This window comes from Cariama cristata, unplaced genomic scaffold (assembly GCF_000690535.1).
Source record: "Cariama cristata isolate BGI_N322 unplaced genomic scaffold, ASM69053v1 scaffold23168, whole genome shotgun sequence".
NCBI lineage: Eukaryota > Metazoa > Chordata > Aves > Cariamiformes > Cariamidae > Cariama > Cariama cristata.
The window spans coordinates 19,906-32,007 of record NW_009633241.1 but is presented as its reverse complement, the minus strand read 5'-3'; the positions used below and the strand labels follow the sequence as shown (position 1 = coordinate 32,007).

Sequence of the window (12,102 nt, the reverse complement as noted above, 5' to 3'; positions counted from 1 at the left end):
TGGCTTTCAGATAGCAGAAGATAGTGAGAGATAAGTTTTTCTATTCACTGTATCTCAAGGCTCTGATCTTCTGCTTCCCCTGCTTCCCCAACCCTCACAACCACTCTGCTCTCTGCAACCGTGCAGACCACAGTCCCCCCAGCATGGGTAATCCACTGCATCCGGGGGTGAGGGTAGACCAGTACGAGCCTTGATAGGTGGGTTTCCACAGTGGACTCAGCTGAGCAGCTGTGTATGCCATTAGCTGCAAGAAAGCTGCAAGAAAGCTCCAGCTCTGCAGTGAAGCCAGCCGAAGGGTGACCAGGTTGGTGACTCTGCAGGGTTACGGAGAGCATCAAGGAGAGAAATCTTGGCCTAGTGGAGGGAAATTATGATTGTTTTCTTGTCAGCTTAAAGCAGTTGCAAACATTTCTGATAGTTCTATAGTCTGAGCCATGGGTATGTTAAAAAATATAGAATAGTTTATTTACAGGATAACCAATTTTCAGGCTTGAAAAGCAAGATGCTTATTTTATTAGCGGGGGCGGGGGGGCCAGCTGGGATCCAGGAGGTGAGCAGTGGGTCCTGGGAGTTGTTGTTTCAGGAGCCATAACCACCTTGGAGGGCTGTGGCAGTGCAGGGGGGATGTACACCGTGCTCTGTGTCGAACAGGCACATGGCAGTGCCCTGGGCTGTAAGAGCTGCGGCTGGCAGGGCGCATGGAGGACAAAGCAGTGGCACCATGCAGCTCTGCCCCACTGCTCCTCCTCGCCTCTCCTGGGAGCAAGTAGCACACCAGGTGCTTCTTGCCCTAAGCCAAGGGTAAGGGGACTCAATGGCCCCCTGTCCTGTGTCACACCCCATGCAAACCTCACCAGAAATGTGTACTTGGTGGTTTCCTGTGAAAGGATCGGTTTTTAAGAGATCTAGAAAAATCCAGGTCTGCCGGAGCCATCACAGTTCATCCTTAGTGAGCCTGGTAGGAATTAAGCTCTGAGGTCCTGGGATAGTTTTGGAAGTGGGTAAAAAGGAACCATGATACTGTCTGTACTGTCCTGTGCTGGGTCGGCCTGGAGATGTGAATTGTGGCCGGCTGTTTGGAGAGACGAGGCACAGCTGAGTGCCCTTGTCTGCTGTGACAGCATCGTCTCCCAGGTTCTTAGTTCTGGATCTACCTGAGAAACAAAACCGGCATTTGAGAGATTAAAGCAAAAATTTGCAAAGAGCCTTTCCAGGTCCCATGCAGGAAGGGTGTGTGTTGAGAAGCAGAGAAGGAAACTCAAGGAAGAGTTGCTTTTGACTTGTCTTCTGTCTCTGGACCATTTTCTGTCTTGGTAGCAATACTGTAGTAGTAGGAGCGGATTATGTTTTCCACAGTATGCTCTTCCCATCTGCAAGGATAGAAAGTAACAAATAGAGTCAACAGAAAGGACAAAAGTGGACTGATGCAGTAAGTTTCCAAGCACAGAAGAACCTGGGGGAGAATAGCAGCCTAGTTGTACCAGGGCTTAGGAGGGCAGCTGAGACTTTTCTGGGATATAGAGAGTCAAAGGCACAGAGGCTCTGACATCTTCTGGGATTGATACAGGCAAATGGAGGAGTATGATAATAAAGAAATAGGTGCATCATTCATCAGGGACTGGGGAATGAGACCAAGGCAGGAGACACGATTTGCTTTGTGTTGTCACCATCCAGCCAGCCTGTGCTGTTCTGATGGACCTGCTGCCCAGCAAAGAATTGAGCTAGTGAGAGCCTTACTTGTAGGTCCAGCATTGCTGCATGAGGGTGTACATCTCTGCCGGGCAGTCTGTGGGGCAGTCCATGCGCTTCCCTTGCTCTATGAAGCTGATGACCTCCGGACCTTTCATTTTCTAGGATAGGATCAAATAGGAAATGCTTTAATGTTTTTGGAGCTGGCAACAGGGTTAGAAAAGACAGATTAGAGCTGAGCCTGGGATAACGCTTTGGATCCATGCACCACACACCACGTACAGTCACTGTTTGCAACCCCGGCACCCAACAGCGGTGTCTCGCATTGTGGCCAGCCCAACCTGCAGACCCCATCCCAAGCATGGGCAGAGCAGTGGCTGAGCAAATGATTTTTCAGCTCCGAAAGTGAGCAGCAGGATCAAAGAGAAGATCTGCTTTGATTCAAACCCAAATGAATTTTTTTTCGTTTTCTGTTTCTTCTCCCTTAAATGAACACAAAGTTGCAGGATCCAAACAATCTAATAAGTGCCTTTCGTAAAGTGGAAGTGAGCCTGGCTCCTTTCCCCTCTGTTCAACAGTGGGAAGAACAGCCACTCAAGGAAATAAAAATTGTAGTTTCAGTGTATATCAACCTGTTACAGAGTGGGAGACTAAACTGTGGCTTCCGTCCGTGATGGACCCAGCTTTGCCTTACCTTGTACGGTTTCTGCCCGTAGCTGAAGGCCTCCCACATGGTCACACCGTAGCTCCATACATCACTCTTGCTGGAGAACTTGTGATAGAGGATGCACTCTGGGGCATACCATTTCAAGGGCCACTTTCCTGCTGTCCTGGCCTACAGCAAAGCAAAGAGGAACATTTCCACCCTAAGACACAGACTGCTACAAGCTGAACCTGAATTCTGCTTTGCTAAATGTTTGTGTCAAATGCAATCCTACGCTGCTGAAAAAAATCCCCTTGCCCCAGGCTAGGAGCTCAAGGCCCCAAGCCCTGGGCCCTAAGCCCTGAGCCCCAAAGCCCAGCCCAGGCCCTGCTGCCTTGTTGGCCCTGCTCAGCCATCCCTGGATGCAGGACACTGTCCCGCAGTGCCATCCTCCTCCCGCACCCCAGCCCTGGGGCTCAGTCTAGGCATGCACTGGTGCACGGTGCTGGGAAGACCAGCCCTGGCTTACTCTTCATCACCTTCTCTTCCCTGCTTTCTGCTTTGGTTCCTCTCCTGCCTCCTCTCTCCTCTCATCCCACTGCACTGCATCCCCCTCGCGGCATCTGCATTCATCTGAATTTCCTCCTTGCCACCTGGACCTTTGCAAAGCCCCTTTTAATGTCACAGCAGTGAGGCCAGCCAGAGTGTGATGTGGTTGTGCAGCAGGGCTCCTGGGAAGAGCCCAGACCCCCTGCCTCTGGGGCTCTGATCCCCTGAGCCAGGAGGGCTCCTGCTAGCTATCTTGATCCTTTGTTGTGCTTACACTTACCTTGTAGTAGCTGTCATCAGCACCAAGAGCCTTGGAGAGTCCAAAGTCACTGATTTTGGCATAATGCTGGTTGACCAGCAGGACATTTCTGGCTGCCAGGTCCCTGTGCACAAAGTTTTTTTCTTCCAAGTACTTCATCCCCATGGACACTTGGTGCATCAGCTCCACAATATTGCTCATTGTAATCTCATCTCTGGGGAAGATGAAAGGACAATGCAGTAATAAAGGACCTGCCATTACTCTGTATACCATGGTTGTCTCCAAGTTTTCTAGCTGCAGGGCAGAATGAAGGTGGACATCTGTGCTCCAGAAGCATCAGTCCCTGTTACCTCACATGAAAAGATATCTCCTTCTGCTGTTATCAGCTTCCCTCCACCTACAAAGCTAGGCTTCCCTGGCAACAGAGAATTTGATGAGAAGGGCAGAAAATCAGCCAGCCACATTTTATTCAGTACTCACTTCCTGGAAGACAAGAACTTGTTGAGTGGCCCTCCAGAAGCCATCTCCATCACGAGCATCAGGGACTCTGCCTCGCAGACTCCAATCATGCGGACAATGTAGGGGTTGTCCAGCTGATGCATGATCTGGGCTTCCTTCATCATTTCATCCTTCACCGTTTTCTCGTTGTTGCTCTTCAGCACCTTTATGGCCACATCGATCTGTTTCCTGCATGGGGCGCAAGAGGAACACACATAGGGTGAACTAAACAGCAGCTGGACTCATGTCTCACAGCCAGGAATGCAAACCACTTCTCATGTGATACTGTTCGGTCACTCAACGGCAATCTCAGTAGCCTGTTTTGGTGGAGCCCTGCACAATACTGGTATGCCAGACCTGCTAGAAGGCCAAAGAGAAAAGCATCACCTCACCCTTATAAGTGTAGGCCACTATTTGCCATCTGTAGATCTGAAGACACATCACCTCACACACTGAGATCTGCATCATCATTGCCATTTTTCAAGGGGGAAACTTAGGCACAAAGTGGGCAAAGGCAATCAGCGACAGAGCCAAGGATGGCACATCTCCTCAGTCTCACTCCTTTGCCCTGACATGGACCAAGATGACCTCAGAAGCACGGACTTGCTCCTCTGAGCCCAGCAAATGCCTTCAGAAGTGGCAGTCTTATGACCAGGAGTGTCCAGTGTAGATTGTACTCTCAGGGCAACGAGGCTGTCACTGAAAGTCTGTGGAAAGTCATCACTGACCTTCCAGAGTACCTCTTATACCTCCACCCCATTATCACTTTAGGCTCCATCTGGCTAGAAACAGGATAGCTGGGGACACCTCTGAGCTCAGCCTGGAGCACTCTCCTCCAGCTTCGTCAGCATCCTTCAGGGTGGCACTCACTTTCTCATTTTGTAGACTCCTTTCTTGACGCAGCCAAAGTTTCCTGCCCCCAATTCCACTTCATCGATCATCAGGTGGTCCCTCTTTAGGAAAAGTTTCTTATCCTTCAGTTCCTCAGGGTCACTGTACGGGCTCTCGTAGACACTGGTGTCCATGGGTAGCAGGCGTGACTTTCCTGCACCTTCCCAAGAGATACAGTTGTTTGTAACTGTAAACGACGTACCCTTCCCCATCCCTCTCTCCCTCACCGATTGGGAAGGTTTTCTCTAGTCTCTTGGCCAATTGTCCTTCAAGCTCCAGCATTCAAGCCTCCCTCCTGGGTATCTCCCTTCCTTTCGCAACCCATGGCCTCTCCTAGTTACAGCTGCTGAAGGAGCCAGGATGGGGTGAGGTGTCTGAGCATTCCCACTGCAAATATCAGACACTGCATGACCTGGGCATGTGCGTGACTTCACCTCACTGAAATATAACTGAATACACTGAGTATTTAGTAGGCAGGATGGAAGATGGGGAATAGGACAGGGCTTGATTTACTGGGTACGATGGGGAATGGGATGGGGCTTTATTTACTGGAAGCCGGGTGTGGGCAAACAGTTTTGCAATGTTCTTGTCTCAGGATCCTGAAATGACTGGGATGCTCCTGGGTGCCTTTGTAAGAAAGGGGCTTTGTAGCACGGCTCTTTGACCAGGGGTGATATAGATGTGTCAGGTAACCCCCGTGGCTCCAGTGACATCCCCATGTCCTGTCTCCTGTTAGGAGGAGAGGGCTTTCAAAGATGCTCACCTACAGGCTCTGGCGTGTATCCATCTGCATTGAGAGGCCCAAGGTGTCTCTGGAAAAGAAATGGGGATAAAGTGGATAAAGGAGCCAGGGGAAACTGCTTCAGTTTGAAAAAAGAGAGGAGAGGGACGGGGAGCCTCTGCAGCCCAACAGAGCCCCAGCTGGTGATTCCCTTTAAAAAGCCCTGAGGTGGGCATGAGAGACTGGAGTGGTATCGAGCTGACTTTTCTCTTCCAGTTCTGGCTGGTAGGTATCCCCACTGCAGCTGCACAGGAGGGATCAGACTCTGGGGGGATTCAGTGCCATGGAGCCTGAATGCAGCATCACCCTCCAGTAACCCAGCCTTTGGGCTGTGCGGGGTGAGGTGCTGAGTTTACCCAAGCAGTGAGGGGCACACACACAGGGCTGCATTTTTCTCTCTGCCCCCTCTGCTTTCTCCATCCCAAAGTGACGAGTCTCCTGCAGCAGTGGGGGTCATCCCAGACAAATCTCTGCAGCTTGCTTTGAGACAAGAAGCGAAGGGAAGCTCGGAGGCAGCTCAGCTTGCAGCCAGCACACCTGCCTGCCCAGAGAGTGGTCCCTGTGAGCACACACGGACACCGTATACAGCCACTGTCCCAAAAGCAGACAGCGACAAAGTGGTATGGTACACATTTGTCCAGCACAGCTTTGAACGCCAGCGCTGCTTGCAGCAGAGTCGCTATGACATGAGAGCCCACCGCAGATTGTGAAAGCTCTCTGAGAAGATGGGTGAATGCTCAGGCCTTTATTTAGCCTCCGTTGGGCTCTGGGATGGGCTGCTCGTATAGCCCAAACTAGCTGGTTTCAACACTGCTTGGCACTTCGAGCAGTGACTGAGCGCAGACATACCCCAAGGCCAGGGACACAGAGGGAGCACAAAGACCTGGCTGGTGGCCAGCAGCCAGCAGCAAGGCTGAGTGTTCCCAGAATCCGACCACGTCTTCCTCGCTCCTGCCTGGCAAGGAGGGCAGGGAGGAGAGTGCTCCCCAAGGACAGGCCCACATGTTGCAAGGAGCACAGTATGAATGGAAACCATTTTCAACTCTAACGGTAGCTGTGCCCAGCTATTCCTCATCCCCATCCAAGCTGGAAAGGGGACAACATTGCAGCTGGGCTTAATATATTCCATTGGATTTACTGAGTTTTAGAGAAGAGCAGAGTTTGAAGAGCAGAGTTTGATCAGCAAGCTTGAAATGCAACAACATTAAACAACTGAGGTACCAATAAAACAGACCCTCCCCAAAACTTACACTCACGGATGGGTGGGTTGGTGGAACTGGTGCTGCAGATGCTGTGAATCAGGAGAGAGAAGCTGTTATTAAGAGTCTGCCTATGCTCCAAGCAGGATCAGAGCATCAGTTGATGAAGGACTATGTGGATACCTGTGTCTGGTGGTCCCCCCCAAAGGGTGGTTTCCACAGCTTTAGCCAAAAAGGGTGTGGGTGTGGAAACGTGCCTGGGTGTGGGCGTTATTCCCAGACCAGCCCGCAAGGGAGGAGCAGGCCCACTGGAGCACCCTACAGTCTCCATCGGTCCCAGAGCAGGGACTGGCTGAGCTGTACCCCAGGACCCCCTGCCCAGGAGAGCGAGGGTCCCACGGGCAGGCTCTGAAGTGATGTTTGCAACCAGGACAAAGTGATCCATGCTTTTGAGTGTTCAGCTCAAGAGACTCACCCCGAACGAGACTTGCAGGACATGTTCTTTCCAGTTACCTAAAAAGCACGTCATTTTTCAGAAGCTGTCTGTCTGGCACTAGAAGTCCCTAATCCATTTGGAGCACTGATTCCCCCATCTGCTCCTGTCTTTGGGCCACCCTAGTCCAGGCCTGGAGAGTGGCTGCTTTCAGCAGACAACATGACGTGAGACTTGCCCAGTTTGTCAGAGGAGCAGAGACCTCACCGTTCCCTCACCACCAAGGTCTGAGCATGGTTGGACATGGTGAAGGAAACTGAGGTTGGTGCTGCTCAAACTGGCCCCACTTGGTGGTAAACCGAGGCCAGGGATGGCACTGAGAGATGTCAGCTCACCTGGCATGTTGGGGTTGGGGCAGGTTTCCCTCAGGTAGAAGATCAGCCCATCCGGTTTGAGTTTTAGGTACTCTACCAACTGGGAAAGGAATCAGAGGAAAAAGATATTTTTGTGAGGAGAAAATCATCTCTTTTTTTTTTTTTACAGGCAACTTGTGTGGCTTATGGTAATGATTTCTCTCAGATTTATGGCAGACGGGGACTAGACTATTTCTTTCTCTCCTCTCCTATCTATGCACTCAGGGATCTCCTAGAGTAACCGCTTGCATACCTGGATATCTGCCAGAGCTGGGAAGAGCTTGGAAAGTTAGATAAGGACTGAAGAAAGACAAAAGGGAAATCTCCAGCAGGAGAGATGGGTAGGGCATTTTCAGTGTAATGTTATTGTTGTCCCAGCCAGAAAGGTTTTTAAGCCATGTTGTGTTAGATAAAGCCTGAGAGAAAACTTTGCTTTCCCAGAGGAACCCCAGGGTTAGCTCTGTGGATCTTGGGCAGTTTTTCACTGCAGCAACCACAATGGGGACTTGACTGGCTGGAGATGACCAGCCCAGCCCCATGCCACCCGACCACAGTGGAGACAAGGCTTTCTCTTCTCTTCTGTCTGGTTCAGATTTCATCTGCAACTGGGAGCCTGGCACCATTCTGTTGCCATAAAAATGCCCCAAAGTCTTTGTTTTCAAGTAAATTCAGAGTGAAAACAGTCCTGGGAATTTGGAAAATTCAGCAAAACAGAGTTACTGTCCCCCAGACAGCCCTGCCCAGGAGGAAGCTCGGGTATCCGTTCCCTGGAGCAGGTCCGAGGTGTGTGCCACGGGGCAGCACTGGGCTCCGGGGGATGTGTGACTCCCCAGCATTGCCAAGAGTTGCTGGACCATGTGTCACATTCCCTAAAAACGCTGCCCCACCCTCAGGAGGAGTGCTGGGGCATTACAGCCATCTCCACTTCCCAAAGACCCTGACTCGCAGGAGTGATAGGATGTGTCTCCTGGCACTTGGATCCTCAGTCATGTAAAGATTTTGGCAGCTGGCTCAAGACTTCTGGCCTCCCCTACTCTTTGCACCGAAGTCAGTAACTTGGAACATAACGTGGCAATCTGCACACAACGGTTTTGCCAGTCCAGGAGCAGTGTGGGGGACGCGTGGGAGGGACAATGTGGCACGAGCAATCTCATTGGGACTTGCTGCAGGCAGAGGTCCAAGGTGCACGGTGTCACTGAATGTGTGATGTTTGCTGATGGGGTGCAAATGTAATTAATATAACCATCTCAAGTACCCTGGCTTAAAGCTAGAACTGAAAAACACTGATTCTCTTGTTTCCTTGGAGAAGCACCAGACCAGTGTAAGGCATGAAGGCAGTGGTAAAGCCAGCACCATTTCAGAGCTGCTGTGATATCCCAGACTTAGATCTCGTTAGCTAGAGGAGGACACAGAAATGAATGCAATGAGGTCAGCTGATATACAGCCAGACCCAGGGAATTTTGGAAACCCAGGGTTTTCTGGAAGAGGCTACAACCACCGATGTATGGTATTAAAGCCTTTAAAGTTCCACATGGCTTTTCCTGTCCCTCAATGCACGGGCAGCTATAACAATGGAAAAGTGCCTTCATTTTGTTAGAACACCAGTGGTCAGCACGCCACAGTATGGTACCTGCCAGAGCGTGTCGAACTTGGTCCCCTCGGGGATGGAGTATTTGCCGGACTTGTCCTGGTCTACCCGATAGTGATACACTGTTTTGCCATAGACGAGGGAAAGGGCGTAGGTGCCGTTTTCCTTCCTTTCTCTCAGCCTGGTAGGAAAGAGAACTATTAAAAGCAACTCGAGGTTTTGCCCTGCAAATTATCATGGCTGCAGTGGTGATGAGTGGCTGGGTGGGCACTTGGTAAGGTGTCCCTGCTCCCCTCTGTTGGAATGGCCACCTTCCCAACACCCCACTGCAGAGGCTGAGGAGGGACCCTTCACTTTTAGTCTCTTGCCCCTCTCCTCCACCCCCTCCAGCTAATTCTCTCCCTAACTCATTCAGGAGATAATTAAATTAAGGGCTGCCTCACCTGCGCAGAGATGAGCTTTCAGCAGAGCAAATGCTCTCTCTTACATTTTACTGACCATACATTGTCTCTGTGTCAGTGTTAAATGTCTTCACTCACTGAACCCTATATCTCATATCATCTGCTGCATTAACAAGCGTACTTCATCCTTCACAGAGATATCTAAACATGAGAAACAAATAAAGCTCAAGATTGGCTCTTCATGGAGGCCAGATGCTGTCTGGACAATCGTAGGTGTGGGGTGTCAGACTCTGTCTTTGAAAGGTCTGTAACCACAATCTGACCATATTCAGCTAAGTCTCCTCTCAGAACTGTCATGTAAAACCAGTAACTACAGGGTAGTGGAAGTGGGGAGATGGTAAAAAGCACAGGGATCGCAACATCTGCCAGGGTTTTGCATACTCACAGGAATTTCCCATCAGGTTGTGCTCCTGAGTAGAGCCTCCGTTCAGCTTCATCCCGGGCGATGCTGCCATGGTACCAGGGCATCCTCTCATGGGCTGTGGTGGCGATGAGCTTCTCCACCTGTGGAGCCTGGCTTATGATGGCCTGTTCAAGTGCATCCCCCTGGAAAAGAGTGAGAAAAGAGGTCTCCTGCTACTCTTATTTTGCATTTGGGCGGATGACACAGGAAACTTGGAAGGTCTCATAATTGAAGTGCCTGTGGCCTTAATCATGCCTATAGCAGTAGTGGGATGAATTCTGCTGTGCTGCAGAGCAGAATTCCTTGATTATTGAAATTGGTCCCATCCCTCAAATCCAGCTGAAGTCCATTGACTTGCTGGTGAGGGAAGAAAGAAGTCACCATTTTCGTATGGGGGATCTTGACATCAGGCTCGCGGGGTGTCCTTTAGCCTCTCAAGGAAAGCAGGACCTCTTTCCAGTGCTTCCGCCTTCCTGGCTGCTCACTGTCCCCAGACACTACAACTTGTCAAGAGCAGTGCAGTCTGGAAATCACGTGGGAGACCCTAAATTAACTTTACCGGCCCCACGCATTTTATAACCAACTGCAGTTTGTCATTTGCCAGTAGGTGGAGATGTCCTTTGGGTGATCTACCGCTGTCCAGAGAGCGGCCTCAGGGAGAAACCCCATAGCGCACCTCATTCGGTCAGGCACCTTTGGTCTAAAATAGGCCAAATTTAGAGATCTTTCTAAAGAGGCTGAGAATGCCTCAGCCACCTTTCCACGAGGACTTAGAAGTGTCTGAGTAGCCACTGTCAAGGTGACAAGAAGTAAAGTATCAAAGTGAAGGAAATTAATTACGTGGCTGCCAGTGTGACTGTTTACAGAGTTTTGCCTTATACGTATATTATATATATATATATTCCAGTCTGCAATGAAGTGCAGGAACCTATCTGTAGCTATTTTTAAACTTAAATAACAGACAGACCTGATCCTGTACCCAGTACCTCAGTCTCATAGTCAAAACCTCCAGTGACTTCAAAGAGCAAGGAAAACGTAACCAAGAATTTACGGCTGGTTTCGTTACATCTTCAGCACAATGTTAGGGAGGCACAGACATCTCACATGGAGAGCGTTGGTCTAACTGCAGCGAGCGTCCCGTGTGCTGCAGAGAGCAAATGGCACATGGGGAAATGCTTGCAAAGCAGGCGGTGAGCTCCAACGCCCTGCAGAGCAGACGCAACAACGGCTGTTTAGAGGAAGGGTCGGAAGGCTTGCGAAGATGTTTAGACCTGTTTCTGAAGAACAAACTGGAAAAGAGAGAGGTTTAAGACTGCTCTTAGTGCCAGCAGCCTCCAAGGAGAAGAACGTAGCTTTACCCTGCTGTAAGAGGGGGATGACGGCGACAGAGGAGGTCAGGGCGGCAAGCGGCAGTAAGCCCCCAGGAAGCACTCCTTGCACAGTCCCACACCACCTTTGGCAATGGCCAGTACCTCTAGTTTCCACGTCTGCCGGACATATTCGCGCACCATATTGTCCCTCATGCTGTCAAAAACACCGGGTTGGGGCTCCACACCACTGGGGCGGTTGCAGGGCTTGCGGAGGGTGCAGCAGAGCCCGTCGGCATCTTTGGAGTAAAACTCGCAGAGCTCCTCTGGCCCACAGTGCGCTTTGCCTCCCGCAATGGCGTAGGTACCATTCATCTGGCGCTCGATGGCATAATGGTAAAACTGCAAGTTGTAGACCATGGAGAGGACGTACCCCCCCAGACTCCGCAGGCATTGCCGCAGCAGGAACAGGCCATCCGACATCCCCGCCAGCTTGAGGTGCTCCTCCGCTTCTGACCTGGCAATGCTGCCATAGTAAAAGGGCAGGTGAGCAGCAGCATCTGGCATCTCTGTGCGCTTACCGGGACTGCTTGGGTTGGCTCACGTGCTGCTGGTGCTCGATCTGGAAGAGAGAAGCAAAATTCTTCACTGGCACAAAATTTTGCCAAAAGGTTTAATTGGGATTCGGACTCATCTGTCTAGAGGTTCTTCAGCCCTCAGCTGACTCTCTGTAGGGTCATTTCAAACATCGCATGGAGAGTAGCAGTGGGTGCATTCATATCCCCAGCCAGAGAATCCCACAGTGATTCCTCTATCCTGCCCTGAATGGAGCTAGAAAGCGTAAGTAAAAATCCATCTGATCTTGATTTAAAGACTTCAGGCAACAGAGAATGCATCAAATCCTACAGTGAATTGTTCCAATGGTTAATTACCTTCACTATTAAAAATGTGCTTCTTACCTCCACCCTGAAGTTTTTAACTTTGACTT

The 12,102-nt window shown here is 50.6% G+C and overlaps 1 protein-coding gene across 3 annotated transcripts; it reads right to left on the bottom strand.

Annotated features, from left to right (window-relative positions):
- Nucleotides 1-1,238: 1,238 nt before the first annotated feature.
- Nucleotides 1,239-11,681, bottom strand: ZAP70 (zeta-chain (TCR) associated protein kinase 70kDa). 3 transcript variants are annotated; one of them, XM_009706691.1, is made up of 14 exons: nt 11,280-11,681; nt 9,790-9,950; nt 8,986-9,124; nt 7,338-7,416; nt 6,563-6,601; nt 6,076-6,089; nt 5,297-5,341; nt 4,942-4,957; nt 4,509-4,683; nt 3,621-3,827; nt 3,162-3,354; nt 2,384-2,524; nt 1,738-1,850; nt 1,239-1,370 (listed from the first exon to the last, which is right to left on the bottom strand). In XM_009706691.1, exons 1-14 carry the CDS (start codon nt 11,679-11,681, stop codon nt 1,259-1,261), a joined length of 1,836 nt encoding a protein of 611 aa, XP_009704993.1. In that variant the 3' UTR covers nt 1,239-1,258. The 3 variants fall into 3 exon arrangements, with proteins under 3 accessions (XP_009704993.1, XP_009704995.1, XP_009704996.1); XM_009706693.1 differs by lacking the exons at nt 4,942-4,957; nt 6,076-6,089 and having other exon boundaries at nt 4,509-4,689; nt 5,293-5,341; nt 6,561-6,601; XM_009706694.1 differs by lacking the exons at nt 4,942-4,957; nt 6,076-6,089 and having other exon boundaries at nt 5,293-5,341; nt 6,561-6,601.
- Nucleotides 11,682-12,102: the final 421 nt, after the last annotated feature.

Excerpts from the sequence above, each read along its gene's own strand:
- ZAP70 (XM_009706691.1), bottom strand. The coding sequence starts at position 11,681 with ATGCCAGATGCTGCTGCTCACCTGCCCTTTTACTATGGCAGCATTGCC. Across the intron at positions 9,125-9,789 it reads CAACCTGATGGGAAATTCCT|GCTGAGAGAAAGGAAGGAAA; the intron begins GTGAGTATGCAA and ends CTTTCCTACCAG. Across the intron at positions 3,355-3,620 it reads AAGTTCTTGTCTTCCAGGAA|AGATGAGATTACAATGAGCA; the intron begins GTGAGTACTGAA and ends CATCTTCCCCAG.